At 37.5% G+C, this 14,978-nt stretch overlaps 1 protein-coding gene across 4 annotated transcripts in view; it reads left to right on the top strand.

Moving 5' to 3' along the window:
- Positions 1-14,978, top strand: part of opa1 (OPA1 mitochondrial dynamin like GTPase) — a 48,791-nt gene that overhangs the window by 20,302 nt on the left and 13,511 nt on the right. For all 4 annotated transcript variants that reach the window (XM_067459916.1, XM_067459915.1, XM_067459918.1 and 1 more), the window contains 10 exons: positions 773-837; positions 1,089-1,165; positions 3,944-4,109; positions 4,279-4,431; positions 4,575-4,683; positions 4,759-4,838; positions 4,953-5,093; positions 5,185-5,301; positions 6,035-6,128; positions 6,252-6,362. In XM_067459916.1, the coding sequence (XP_067316017.1) occupies positions 773-837; positions 1,089-1,165; positions 3,944-4,109; positions 4,279-4,431; positions 4,575-4,683; positions 4,759-4,838; positions 4,953-5,093; positions 5,185-5,301; positions 6,035-6,128; positions 6,252-6,362 (1,113 nt within the window). The remainder of the gene's footprint in view (positions 1-772; positions 838-1,088; positions 1,166-3,943; positions 4,110-4,278; positions 4,432-4,574; positions 4,684-4,758; positions 4,839-4,952; positions 5,094-5,184; positions 5,302-6,034; positions 6,129-6,251; positions 6,363-14,978) is intronic.

The following is a 14,978-nucleotide window of genomic DNA, read 5'->3' as shown; positions in this document are numbered from 1 at the left end:
TTTTATTTCAGTTAGTTTTTTAGTAAGAGTAGTTAGTTTCGTTTAGTTTAAGTTTTTTATTTATTCAGATTTTTAAATTTTATTTCAGTTTACGAAAATGTTTTTTGACCAATAGTTTTAGTCTTCGTTTCAGTTTTCGTTTACGAAAATAACCTTGCTTTGAACGCATTGTTGTATAGAAAATATTTATATATTTTTTTGTATGAAATCAATAGCCAAGTTGCTAATGATAATTTTTTAACCTACTGTATATCTGACCTACTTGCTAAAATCATATGAATTGAAATCGAAATAAATTTTGAAGAACTTTTTACTGTGTTAGAGATATAGAGATTTCACCATTGTGACCTTGCGTAAGACACATTTTCTATAAAATTATATAAAGGGATGGAGTGATTTAAATTTCAAAGTGTTCCAAACGTGTTTGACTTTCTTCTGTGTAACACACAGGAGGATATTTTGAATGTTTGGAATGGATTTAGTTTACGTCAATTTACATTGAATAGACAAACTAATACAATGAAAGTCAATTAGAACCAATGAGAATCTTTTTTTGTGTGTGTGTGTTCCCCAAAAAGAAAGCCATAAATTTGGAACGACAATGATGACAGAATTTTTTTGACACATTTTTGGGTAGACCATCCCTAGTTAAAAATACATTCTTAATGGTATTATACTTATAACCCTCTAGATTAAAACATAAATAAATTCCTTTATAAATCTTTGGATATTAACGAAAATGTAAATGGATCTTTCTTTCCTTGTTGACCAGCATCTCGATTTAACCTGGAGACTGAGTGGAAGAACAACTATCCTCGCTTACGAGAGCTGGACAGGGTAAGAATCAGCTCCTTGTTGATTTATAATTGTGTGTCATATCAATATTGTAATTGAAGTATGGAAAATAATCAACACAATATTTGTGAAATAATAGTAATATAAATGTTCCTAATGTGCTGTCCTTTCAAAAAGGAAAAATTCTCTAATATATGTATTGTAAAACGTTTGACATCGTTAATAATCATGTGTGATATGACCAGAGCTTTAGTATATGTTTTTTTACTGTGTGTCATGCTCTTCATTCATAGAATGAGCTCTATGAGAAGGCCAAAAATGAGATCTTGGATGAAGTGATCAGCTTGAGTCAAGTTACACCAAAACACTGGTGAGCAATTCTCTTTTCTTTAACTACAAAATGAATCATAGGACTGTCAATCAATAAAACAATTTCAACTAATTAATGGTTCGTAGGCCTACTAATGTTGTGCTGCTTTCTCTGTAATTGACTTGTTGAGATTTATAAAATATTACAAATATTACTGCTGGGGGTGATCAATCGCATCCAAAATATGATCAATCGTGTTTACGTAAAATGTGTGTGTGTGTGTACTGGGGGGTACAGTACATGAAAAAACAGTACATGAAAAAGTACATGAAAAAAAACTTGAGTTCGCTCATCTCAGTTCAGAGTTTGTGTGCGTCGCACGGTTCAACGCATGCTCAATGTAGCCTCGTGCCCGTTACCTCAGACCCAATTTTTTTTACAGTCTATGCCTCAGACAGTGGGTGTCCTTTTCGCATGAAATAAGAGATGTGTGTGGACATACAGTAAAAGAAGTAGGCTAAAATGTGGAGTGCTGCAGGTCACGTCACGTGTAGAAATGGCAGGAGAGATAAGAAAGGCTGGTTGGAGTTTGAGGATGTGCCAGCGTCGTATACTGCCGGCTTTATGGCGGTTTCACACTGCACGCGTTAGCAGCGCATACTTTTTTTCAGCGGCCATGTTAACAGATTAACAGATTAGAGCATTCACACTGACTGCACGCAGAGGCGGCGTGGCAGCGCATCGCAGGAGCAGAGCAGAAGCGGCAGTGCTGCGATCGTTTCTGCATCAAGTCTATTTTTGCGGCGCTGCTCACGCTGAATTAAAGCCACAGTGCATAGTTCTTGATCAAATTGACCTGATTGACATGAAAAATGTCAAATTTCACTAAATTTGATAATTTTACTAAAATAAAATCATTTGAAGTGTTCCATGTGTTTCACTATCATCTTATGCCATCCAGTGCTGTGAAAAAAAATGTAATTAAATACATGAAAACACATAACTGTATAAAGTACATATACACATATTTGTAATCATAACTTAGTATAGTAATAATTATTATTGTCATCATCATCTTGGAAATGTTTTTTCATTTATGTTTTGCAAAATCACTCAATACAGTCACTCTCGTGCAAACACTAATGCTTTAAACAGATTAAATAAACTTACATTGACATAACATAAACTTACACAAATCCTCGGTTCTCGATTCTGTACTGGTGATCTGAGAACCGCTGCAACCCGTTCCTGACTCGAGAACCGCTGTAGCAGTAGGTTCAATGTGTACTGAGCTGCGAACTGCTGCAAGCTGAATATGTAATCTGATATAGAACCTACTGTTTTGATTATATTTTAAAATATGTATCGACTAAATAAGAAAAAATCCCATTTTACAATCCATTGTTTCAAAACTTTAAAATAATACAGCGATAAGACAGCTTTAAATGTGATGGTGTTTCCAAACATGATTCATTTTATACACTTGAAACCTGCATTTCGTTCCTCTGAACAAATAACACGCATGCTCAGTTCATCAGATCATAGGTTCTCAGTATCGAACGTGTCCGAAAGAAAAGGTTTTCGATTCTGTACTGGTGATCTGTGAACCGCTGTACGTTTGGTTACACGCGCATGCTCCGTATCAGCTGCTCGTGAGTTCTCATCAGTTCTCTCAGCAAAACATGTCTCAGTTCAGTGAACTGTTGGAGTTACAACATGTTATACCAATGTGTTGGACAGCGTAAGCAGGAGACAGCCAGTAAGGAAACAACTTCTACCTGATTGAACTTTTAAGTACTGTATCCTAAATTGTGGATAATTAAACTATATATCTTACACACACGTACGACCTCTGTGCATCTTCCGAACACAGTTTAAGATATTTTATATTTAGTCCGACATAGGGCTGGACGTTATAGCCAAAATTCATATCACGATATTTTTCTTAATTTCGATACGATATAATTCCGATATCGATATGAACTATATAAAAGCTTTACAAAAACCTACTAAGAACTGCCACAAAGGATGTCTGTACCTACAAACTTCTGAAAAATGATCAGTCTGCATACATACAAGTGTGCTCAAGTCAAAAACACCTATTCGTTCATTGATTCATTACTTCATTTATTTGTTTGTTTAATTTATTCGTTCATTAATCAATTAATTTATGAATTCATTTCATTTTATGATATTTATACTTTGCTAAACATAGCTTTTGACATCACATATCCAAGGTCAAAAATATGTTAGTAGCATATTTGTGTTTCCTGTCCATCAGCAAAACCACAACAAATGAGGAATTCTCCTCTGTGACTCGTTGTTGGCTGGCTGACATTAAACTCTGCATCTCCATCTCATGGCTTCAGGGGCTGATTCTACCATCAGAATGCAAAGCTGCTAGCTGTACCTAGAGTTATGATCCCAAAACCCAGAGGAGCAAGCTAAATGAAATAGATCAGATGTTTGTAGGCGGCCCAGTGTGCTCCATCAGCCTCTCAAATCAATGGCGTGATGAATAGCTGGAGGGTGGCTTCTCTGGCCAGCGCTAGTTTGGTGTTATTGGAGATGTGTGTATATTGATGCACCACGATAGAACAAAGCAAACAGGAAGCTATGAAATATGGTGCCTTTTATGATAAATGAGCTTGACCGTCACCCTCGGAATATTCTCATCTTTGTCTTGATGTCAAGTCCTATACTTTCCACACGACTGTTTAGAATTAGGTACATTTTTGTTATTTGTTATTTGAAAGTTGGATTGAAAATAACCTGGTTTCCATTCTATAGCAGTTTGGTTGTGTGTATTTTCAGAATGAACAAATTTTGTCTTTGTAGGGAGTCCATCTTGCAGAAAAAGCTTTGGGAAAGGGTCTCGACGCACGTTATTGAGAACATCTACCTGCCTGCCGCTCAGACCATGAACTCTGGCACTTTCAACACCACTGTAGATATTAAACTCAAGCAGTGGACTGATAAACAACTTCCTCATAAAGCACTAGAGGTAATCAACGCTGGTGAAACGCTGGTATTTCTTTTGTCCTGATATTTAGTAGTTCAGTTCCCCAAATCATCAGGTTAAAACAGATTGTTGAAAATGTGAAACATGCATGTGAAAATAAAAGTTCTCATCCAGTTTTTAAATCTGTCTTTTTTTTTCCTTTCCTGTTTAGGTTGCTTGGGAGACGTTGCAGGAGGAGTTTGCCCGTTTCATGGCAGAATACAAAGGGAAGGATCAGGATGACATCTTTGATAAGCTTAAGGAAGCTGTCAAAGAAGAGAGCATCAAACGACACAAGTGGAATGAAAGAGCCATGGACAGCTTGGTAAATATCATGTACAATACCAGAAATTCAATATAGAATTTACATCCATTAGTAAAACATTATTTTGCTAATGCAGCACACAAGGGTTTCTTGAGTGCCGTTGGTAAATGTATTATTTTATGTATTTTGTATTTGCGGTACAGAGAGTGATTCAACACAACGCTTTGGAGGATCGTTCTATCACAGACAAGCCCCAGTGGGACGCTGCTATTCAGTTCATGGAGGAAACACTGCAGTCTCGCCTTAAAGACAGTATGTCTACTCCTCATAAACTCCTTTCTTGTCTCATTGTGCATGGAGTGTGTGACTCATCTTCCTGTGTTGCAGCTGACTCCGTAATATCAGATATGGTGGGGCCAGACTGGAAGCAGAGGTGGTTGAGCTGGAAAAATCGTACACCAGAGCAGGTTGGACAGAAAACACAACATATTTGTCCAGACATATGCCATAGTTTAGTGTCATTGTTTGTGGTATTAGGTCATAGTGAAAAGACAGTCAACAATCTTGTTTCCTAATTGTAGCACATCCGTAATGAAACCAAAAACGAGCTTGAGCGTCTGTTGAAGCTGCATGAAGATCACACAGCTTACCTGGCCAATGATGAGGTCACAACAGTACGCAAAAACCTGGAGGGCCGAGGAGTGGAGGTGGACCCTGTACTTGTGAGTGAGGCACTGAGAGAAAATATCTAGCATTACTACCTGCACATATGCTTTATCTTTACTAATGTATGTATTACTTATTTCTCTGTAGATCAAGGATACGTGGCACCAGCTCTATCGACGCCACTTCCTGCAAAAGGCATTATCACATTGTAACCTCTGCCGGCGAGGTTTCTACTATTACCAGAGACACTTTGTAGACTCTGAGGTAGCGAACATGCATTTTCTTTTGTTTTGTGAGAGAAATTAAATGGATAAAACTAAATTAATCGATTTTAAAGGGTTAGTTCACCCAAAAATGAAAATTCTGTCACTAATTACTTCCCCTAATGTCGTTTGACACCCGTAAGACGTTCATCTTCGGAATTTTTAAAAATATATTTTTGTTGAAATCGAAAGGTTCCGACAGGCCTTCATTGACACCAATGTCATTTCCTCTCTCAAGACTCATAAAAGGCACTAAAGACGTCGTTACAAAGTCCATCTACAGTCTCTACAATCATTTTATGAAGCGACGAAAATAGTTTTTGTGCGCAAAAAAACGACAACTAAATAGCAACTTGTATAGTGAAGGGCCAAATTCAAAACAAAGTTTTGTATAGGGCTTTGTAATGACGTCTTTAGTGCCCTTATGGGTCTTGAGGGAAGAAATTACATTGCTGTCAGTGAAGGCCTTTCTGAGCCATCAGGTTTCAACAAAAATATCTTAATTTGTGTACCGAAGATGAACATAGGTCTTACAGGTGTCGAATAACATTAGGGGAAGTAATAATTGAGATAATTTTCATTTTTGGGCGAACTAACCTTTAACGTGCCAAAGTATTGGTTTCAAAGAAGTTTCCCCTAAACAGTTTTTGTTAAATTAGCCGTTTGTGTTTATGTTGGTTCATGTTAAAAGGTTATATTTAGCTAATAGTTTATTGTATTTTTCTGTGTTCCAGCTTGAGTGCAATGATGTGGTTCTGTTCTGGAGGATCCAGAGGATGCTGGCCATCACAGGCAATACTCTTCGACAACAGCTCACTAACACTGAAGGTAAGTGTTCAAAGCGTGCAAAATCTTCAGACTTCATTGAGAGGGAATTGTGACTGACTACCGGTAGCATTAAGCTCTATGTTTATACTACATAAATAAGCATTTGTGTGTGTGTGTGTGTAGTGCGCCGCTTGGAGAAGAATGTTAAAGAAGTATTAGAGGACTTTGGAGAGGACACTGAGAAGAAAGTCCAGCTGATCACAGGCAGGAGGGTTCAGTTGGCAGAAGACCTCAGTAAGTTGATCCTCATACTTTCCCTTCGTTCAGTGTGTGTGGAACAGCCGCAGGACAGGTCGACCACTAGAGGGTAGTGTTGTTTTGCACTTTAGAGTCCGGTCATTTGGTCTATATGGGTAATTTATCAATTTAGCAAAATTTCCTGTTTCTAAGCATTTCCTCTCACATTTGCATTCTAAATGCAATCTAAATCTTTTTTTTTTTTTTTTTTTTTTTTTTTTTTTTTTTTTTTGAAGGGCTAAAACACTTTATACTTCAGTGTCAGGTGTATGTGCTTGGGATTCCACTGTTTTCAATCCATTTTCTGTTGTACCTTCTAGCTCACTTTAAGTGATATTACTTCAGAATAGGGTACGGCTAGCTTTCCACACACTATTCTCTCTCACACTCACACATCTCTCTTTTTTTTTCCTGTTCCTTCCTCTGTTGAGGCTTGAACCCTTAATTGCCCTTCACAGTGTGGGAGACAGTGTGAGAGAGCTCCTGCCTGCACACTGCCTGCTGTCTGTCATGTCCTCAGCCCTGGTTACTGTTAAACACTGTTGATTAAAGCAGCAATTTGTGGATGCACGACTGACATGCTCAGACTTGATCTCGCACAGACACACGACTCGCACACACGTAAATCCCAGTGCTGTCATTACTGTGATAACACAGAGTGAGGTAATGGCCCTGCCGCCCAGGTTAGTGTATGCTTAGACACAATGGTCAAACTCCCCATACAGTGTCTTGAGTCATAAAGAGCCTCTCTGCATTTTCTGTGAAGAATTTCTTTGTGTCTAAGAGGCCTCTCTAAATGTTTAGTGGGCACTGTCTCTTTTGAACTGGTTGACTTTGTGAAGTGTCTTTGCAGTGGACAGGAAAAAGCACGATGGCAGTGATTTTATCCCATAACTCAACAAATATCTTCCAAGAATGTTTACGTCAATCAATAAAGCATTGAAGGATGTTTTTTTTTTTTGGCCCCTTAAGCATATCCACTAGTCCAAGTAGATGTCTGACCCGCCACTGTTTAAGCCCGATGTGGCGTTGGGTAACCCTTAGAGTGGATTCTTGTGCTGTAAAGCATGACGTTGCCTGGTGGATAACCAGCACTTATGGAAAACACAAGCATGACCTCCCAAGAAGTGGCTGTTATGCTAATAAAAGCAAGTCTGGGCATGCACGCATGCATCAGTGCCCTAGTTGTTGCCACTGCACAAAACACATGGTCAGTCTATTAAGGTGCAGCCAGTCTTTGAGAGAGAGAGCGAGAGAGGCTTTAGTGACAGGTCTTGGATTGTTAATAATGGGGTTGCCATGATATGAAAAACAATGGATGTGTTTAGGATAAAGTAGCAATTAGGGCCGCCAAAGTGATCATATTTGAGAAAATGTTTAATGCCTTTAGCACATTTACATAACTTTTCACTTTAAAAATACTTCATTTTGTTTTTAGACGTCAGGTCGATGATATGTAGCATAATTTTACTTTGGTTGACTCGAGTTTGACTGTCTCATGGTCCTTTCCCAATCTACTGTTCTCTCTCCAACTGTACTAATTGTAAAAATGTCCAAAATAAGTACTTTTGAGACAAAAAAAAAGAAAAAATATATTGATTTTTGACCTCATTTAGAATCAAAAATCTAATTCAGCATTATAGAAAATAAATAAAACACCATTTAGCATTTAATTACTGTTGTTCAATGGTCAATCATTTTCAAATAACTTATTAATGGAATTTATTTACAAAGACAATCCAGATATTATTACCCATTACAAAATTCATTAGAATTGAATTATCGTCATAGCTCAACAAGTATGACAAACACTACCATTCAAAGTTGGGTGTCAGTAAGATTTTTACAGTAAAAATCTTTTTCAGTAAGAAATGAATACTTTAATTCAACAAGCACACTTTAAATTGATTAAAAGTTACAGATGACAAATTCTGTGACAAATTCTGAAATATATGCATCACAGTTGTAAAATATTAAGCAGCACAACTTTATTTAACTTTGATACAGTTATTCTAAATTGCAATAATATTAAACAAATATTAAATAAATGTAGCCTTAGTTATACTTTAAACACATGAAAAAAACAGTAGTGTATATGTTGAACATTATTAAATGAACACATAAAAAAAATATATGCTGCCAAATTTGAGCAAAATCCAAATTGGAATAATTATGCTAAAAAAGATTCACGACTAATTATTTTAATCTATTGACTGATCTAGTAACAAAAAATTGGATATATCTGATTAATAGACACATTTAGCATTGGTCTGACTTTACTAATAAACAAAATTGTATGTTTTGAATTGATGGAGAAACTGTTTCTTATTATAAACCGTTTCAGACCCAGCTGTTTTCATCCTGACGTCATTGTGGTGCGTTTTGTTTAAAGTTTGAAATGGAAAAAGGCTTTTCTATTTGGCTTTAGTTTACAGGAATCATAATGGCTTGATCATGTGCTGTATCATATTATGTTCAGTTTTTTTTTATATTGTCACTTTTTTGTGTACATGGGTCAAATCGAAAGCATATTTGTATAGATTTTACTTTTCAGGCCAGAGGTTTTCCAATGTGTGTTTAGTATAAACACTCTACATTTGTCTGTTCTGTGTATGCACAATATACGCAGCATGATGTTGCACAAGAGGAGCTGTTTTTGTAAGTGCATTCGTTTTGCCACCCTTTTTGGGCCACTTTTGTGGTGTCTGCCACATCCGGAAGGCATATGCAAAGGAACATGAGTTTGGACAGAATCCTGGCTATTTCCAGTTTCTTTTCAAATAGCAGGGAAGAATTTGTGGGCCTGTCTGGCCTTGCCGCCTTTCCTGCGTGAGGTGGCATCATGTTCCCAGGGTTCCTGGAGCTTTTGATGTATTTTGATGTGCTGTCTCGGTTTCTTCAGAGAGAACAAATTATATTATTTGGACCGTATCCACCTCCTAAATTCTTAAATCTTTTAAACAACAGCAAGCTTTTCAATCTAGCCGGGTTTTAAGCACCCGTATGCTTCTCTCAGATGATCCCAAATTAATATGATAACAGCTGGTCAAATACTTAAGTGATATCTCTCTAACAAAATAAAGGTTCTTCATTGCCATGTAGGGTTCTACAAACAACCATTAACCTTTCCGTTGCAAAAAAAGGTTCTTAATCAGTGGAAACCAAACGGCAACCTCCCCCAGTTTCTGTTCAAGTCAATACGGAAGTAACTTAAACTGCAATTCATCGACTGGCCACTAGGGTCAGGCTCCAGAAGGGAGCATAATCTCATTGAGCCCCATGTTAAAATTCCCAACTTTACAGCAGGAAAAAAAAAAACATTTACAGCCTGGTACAAATTGTGGTTTTGGTCTATACGGATAATTTTGCCCGTCGTGACAACTGTGAGGCTGGGGAATTTTTGTTATAGCTCATTTGTTTACATTATATAAAGCCTTAAAGTTCTGCATAATTAAGGGCACTTTGAGTGACAGGTGGATAGCCCTTTATCCGCTGTCTGTTACTCATTGCGTCACCTAAGCTCCGCCCACATCCCGCCTCTTTGCCAGTTTTCTGTTATCCAGGCGTGACTGGATGATGCGCTGTCAAGATGACAACGGCCAGCTCGTCTCTATTTTACGCTTCAGAACGGCTCATCGGAATCCTGTGGGTGATGTCACAGACACATATTTCTTTTTTTTAAAGTCTATGGATGAATTTTTTCTTTAGATTATTAGAATCTTCCTCGCGCTAAGAATTTTTTTTTTTTTAAGAACTGTTCACTGAAAAGTTCTTTGGGTAATCCCAAAATGGATCTTCTATGGATTTTCCGTAAAAACACCTTTTGGAACCTTGGAGAGTTTTAGCTGTTCTAAAGTCTAAAATAAACTTTAATTTCTCACCTTGCCAGAAATCATATCGTTAGATAAAAAAAAGTTTAATAGCCCCTTAGCATACTCTCTCAGTTGGCTCTTGCTAAAGTTCCATCCACTTTGAAGTATCACTTCCTGACCAGCAGTTTTGACAAGCGTCTCTTAGATGTTTGACTTCTGGAGAGCTTCTTGAGGTTTTTACAAATCAGTGAAGCCCATTACTCCTTACGAAGCACTCTTGAGTGAGTGTTGTGCTTCAGTTCACTTTTATGACGCTTTGGTAGATCCAATCTTACACAAAATTGGACTTTTATGCAATTGCTATATTACTGGATGGCGAATTTTTAGGTGGTGGAAAGTGGGGGATTTTATTTTGGGGAATATGTGTCCAAGCCCACCTTACAAGACCCAACAGGAAAAGAATCCAGAATCCAGTAGCGGACGGGAGGGGTTAGGAAGCAGGGGGATTTCAAGCTCCATGCTCTTTAAATCACCTATGAGCTGTTGTTACACGCTCCCCGTCTTGCTCCCTGTTTGCTTTCTTTTTTTCTTCTTTTTTTTAGATGGATTGGAAAAACTGACAGCCCCCTTCATAAAGCGAGAGATGTATTGATGGGCTTATAGAACCTCGGGCTGGGCCAGGGGTTGAGTCCGGCTCGCACGAGGCCGTGAGGGGCTATTACTCCCACAGGTGCAGGGAGCTGAGCCGCTGACCCTGGCCTCACCTGTCTGCCTGTTTGAAGATGAGGCGCAGGGGGAGGACAGGGGCACTTCCCTTAACAAAGAGAAAAAAAATTTAGCCCCTGGGGCAAAGTCTGGTGTTAAGAGCGATTTGCCCTTACTTGCAGGCAGGCAGGCAGGCAGGCAGGCAGGCAGGCAGGCAGAGAGCTGCTCTGGTTTCACACTTGGGGATTGTGGATATGTGAGTGAGAGAGTGGGAATGCGTGGGATTAGATGTGCAAGATGGCCGCATTCAGACTTGTTACTGTGGCTGCTGCCTGTGGGTGATGTCGTGTGCGCTCACAGTGCCAGGGCAGCTGTATGGCACTGTGCCTTCGCTGGAGCTCTGCCCACATCGCTAATGTGCAACTGCAGGCACGTCAGGAGACGGCTTTATGAGTCTTTGATTTACCTAATAGACTCAATTCAATTACTGCAATCCAGGGCGTGCATGGCTGTCTTGTCAGCCCGTATGACGGTCATAGACTTGGCTCTTAGTTTCCATTTCATTTTTTTGAATGGTGGAAAATTGATGTGTAAACAGTCTGAGTAATTATTTTTTAAGTACTTATTTTTTAAGCTTTTTATGGGCCCACTAACACTTAAAAATTAGTCTTTGAGACATGGCAACTGAAGTGTGGATGTTTTTTTTTTTTTTTTTTCACATTTTGAGCATTGCTCTCACTTTTTATGGGGGGATAGGACATTATTGTAGAGAGGAGGGAGGAGGGGAGATCAGGACAAAAATAGACTTTCAACCCTGCAGCTGTACTACAAGTCTAGAGGCATGTGAAAGTAAAAGTAATTTAGTTACGTTTTAGAAAAGTTTATATGAGCTAGAATATTTCTCTCTTTTTTTGGTATTAAAGGGATCGCTTACCCAAAAATTTAAATGATCCCATAATTTACTGACCCTCAAGCCATCCTAGGTGTATGACATTCTTCTTTCAGACGAACACATTCAGATTTATGTTAAAAAATGTCCTGGCTAATCCAAACATTATAATGGCAGTGAATGGCAGCCCAAAATTTGAAGACCAAAATAGTGCATCCATCCAATATAAAAGTAATTTAAAGTAAAATATCTAGCTTCCAGTGGACCGCCTTCTGTATTCAACTTACGAAGAAAGTTTTACGCCTCTCACAGTTCAAAACGCTTAGACTAGTCCAACATCATCGTCACGCCAGTTCCGCTTTTTCCCTAAGTTGAATACTGAAGGTTGTCTGTCTGAAGCTAGATATTTTACTTTATAAAGTTTTAAATATGGATATTTTTTCTTATAAAAACAATCAATTCACTTCAGAAGGCCTTTATTAACCCCTGGAGCCACGAGGGTTACTTTTATAATGGATGGATGCACTTGTTTTAGGCTTTACATTTTGGGCTGCCATTCACTGCCATTATAAAGTTTAGAAGAACCAGGACATATTTTATGTAACTCTGATTGTATTCATCTGAAGAAAGAATGTCAAATACAACTAGGATGGGTTGAGTAAATTATGGGGTAATTTAAATTTTTGGGTGAACTATCCCATTAACACATTTCACAATAGGTTTCTATTCACGAGCTCTTGGTTTGGTTATGGGATTTAAGAATCGATATCAGTTAATCGAAATAAAGGTAAATTAAAACCATTTAATCGATAGTGTCAATCCAGCCCTAATTGGAGGTTACATCTTCTCTGCAGTTTCACCTCTTGCAAGGATTATGCAGAAGTTGAACCAGGTCAGTGTTATGCAGGTCCTTAAGAAACGCTGTTACGTTCAGTCTCACGCTCCCCCCGCATCACCTTTGCATAATTTTGTCTGTCTCATGAAAGGATGACCTGGAAACCAGTTTTAGTGCTCAATGAAAAACACTCCTCTGTTTCCTCCTTGCGTAGTGATGCAGTCGCTGCCCCTGAGCTCTGTATACACAGGGTTTAACTGTGTTTGCAGGAGGCGTTAGGTCACCACAGAAGCTCCTGTACCACCTCTTTACAGTGTCTTTCTCACTCACTCTCTTTGTGCTCTATCTAATCATTCCTTTGACTGTATGTTCTTGCCTTTTATTGGTTTATCTAGAGCTGGGAATATGAAACTGTTGATCCTGAGTATTATCATCTGTTTGTGATGTTGCCCTAAAACTTTAACTTAATTGTATTAATATTTTTAAATGGATCATGAATTAAGAAATAACTCTCATTTCTTGGTCATTGTACTTTAAAAATATCCTGTATGTTTCAGAAATCAAAACTTCCTTGTTAGTCCAAAGACAACTGTTATTAATACCAAGCTCAGAAAATGAAACCTTTCAGATTTTGTCACATTATTATATCATAATGAGAAGAAAGACTGCCTCTGCAGAAGATTAGCTCCTACTACAACATCATTACACTTTAATTAGGGTTATTTAGTTACATGTTGCTACATGTACTTACTATAGCAATAACACCAAATTATGCATAATTACAAGTACCTAAACCAAACCCTAACTGTCGATCTATAGTAAGTAGTACATGCAGCTTTAATGTAACTTTTGATATTACTCAGTATTACTATAGCTATGTAACTTAAAATAAAGTGTAACTAAATTGTTCATGAAGCCTTTGGACTTCAAACATTGTAGATTTATGGAACAATTTTTAGACCTATGGTATGTGATTTCTTTTAGAGAAGACTAAAATGCTGACCATTTTACCTCAGTACTGCATCAATATACAATTTATGAAAATAAAAGCAGATTTTACTCAACTCGCATTATAGCGTCAGTCAAGTGATTGAAATGACTTATTTCTGTGAACTGTTGTGGCTTATCGCAGAATGAGGCAGAAATTATATTAGGCCTATTTTATATGATTCTTTACAGTGTTAAAGGCTATGTCGATTAGCATTGCATTATAAATATACATTATCTTTATGATAATAATAATAAATAAATAATAATATGGCTTGAAGAACACATATAAACCATGTACTGTCACAACGGTGTGTTAATTCTCCATGAACATCAAAAGTTTAATACTCACTTGTGGAGTTTCTACGTGGAGGGCGCCCTCCGGTGTTGAGTATGAATGAAACAAATTACATGCAGGAGTTTAGCATTCCAGCTAACTAACTTTGGCAAACTACCGGTAACTTTTCTGGGGTGTGGGTACTCTCCTCTGTCTTATCGAGCAATATTATTTTGCATGGCAGCGTTAAGGTGTAATACCCCACCTATTGTACTTTGAGTGAGTTGTCAACCAGGTACTGGTGCTCGGTTATTTCCGTGTTACATATTATAATGTGTACTATTCATTTTTACTATTACAGTTATATACAGTTATCGCCAATACCAGTATATTGTCACACCATTAATTAACAGAATATTGATATTTCATGTTTTGAATGTCATGGTTATCACCCCTTACACAATGTTCCACCCTGGTAAACGTTTTGACTATATAATGAGAAATTTTCCAACATCGGAAATTTTCAGATTCCACATGTGTAATGGCAGGGCTGTTGGAAATTATTTTAATATGCAAAACTGTTACACGATCGTAGCAGTGATCGTTTAAATGCTTGTTATAGCTTGTTTCTTCTAACAAATTATAAAAAAAAACATTGTAAGTTGACCTCAGAGAACATTATAAGGAAATGCAGTTCATGAGCTCTATTTAATTTATATTTATTACATTTCACGATTCGTTGCATTTTACAATATTTTATTTTAATATAATATTTACTTTCAGTAAAAAAAAAAAAGAAAGAGAGTAAAATAATTAAGTTATACAGCTATAAGTAACGCCATATAGGACACTTGATGCTCTTGAGGTTTCCAAGCCGAATTGGGCATGTAGTGGTCTCTTCAACTGGCAGTCATTCTTATTGTTGAGCCCTGTATTGACCAGAGAACTTGTTTTTATTGATTCATGCAAATGATTGTTCAGTTCTCTAAAGACATGCACAGAAACCAGTTCACCCATTGGACTTGTATTGAAAACAAAGCAGCACACTTTAGGATGTCACGCATCAGTTTATGGAGAACTATATGCACTTGCCTTTCATCTGTGGCCA

The sequence above is a fragment of the Pseudorasbora parva genome, chromosome 12 (assembly GCF_024679245.1).
Source record: "Pseudorasbora parva isolate DD20220531a chromosome 12, ASM2467924v1, whole genome shotgun sequence".
NCBI classification, from domain to species: Eukaryota; Metazoa; Chordata; class Actinopteri; order Cypriniformes; family Gobionidae; genus Pseudorasbora; species Pseudorasbora parva.
Note: the sequence above shows the minus strand (reverse complement) of the source record. Positions and strands in the feature narration are given on the sequence as shown.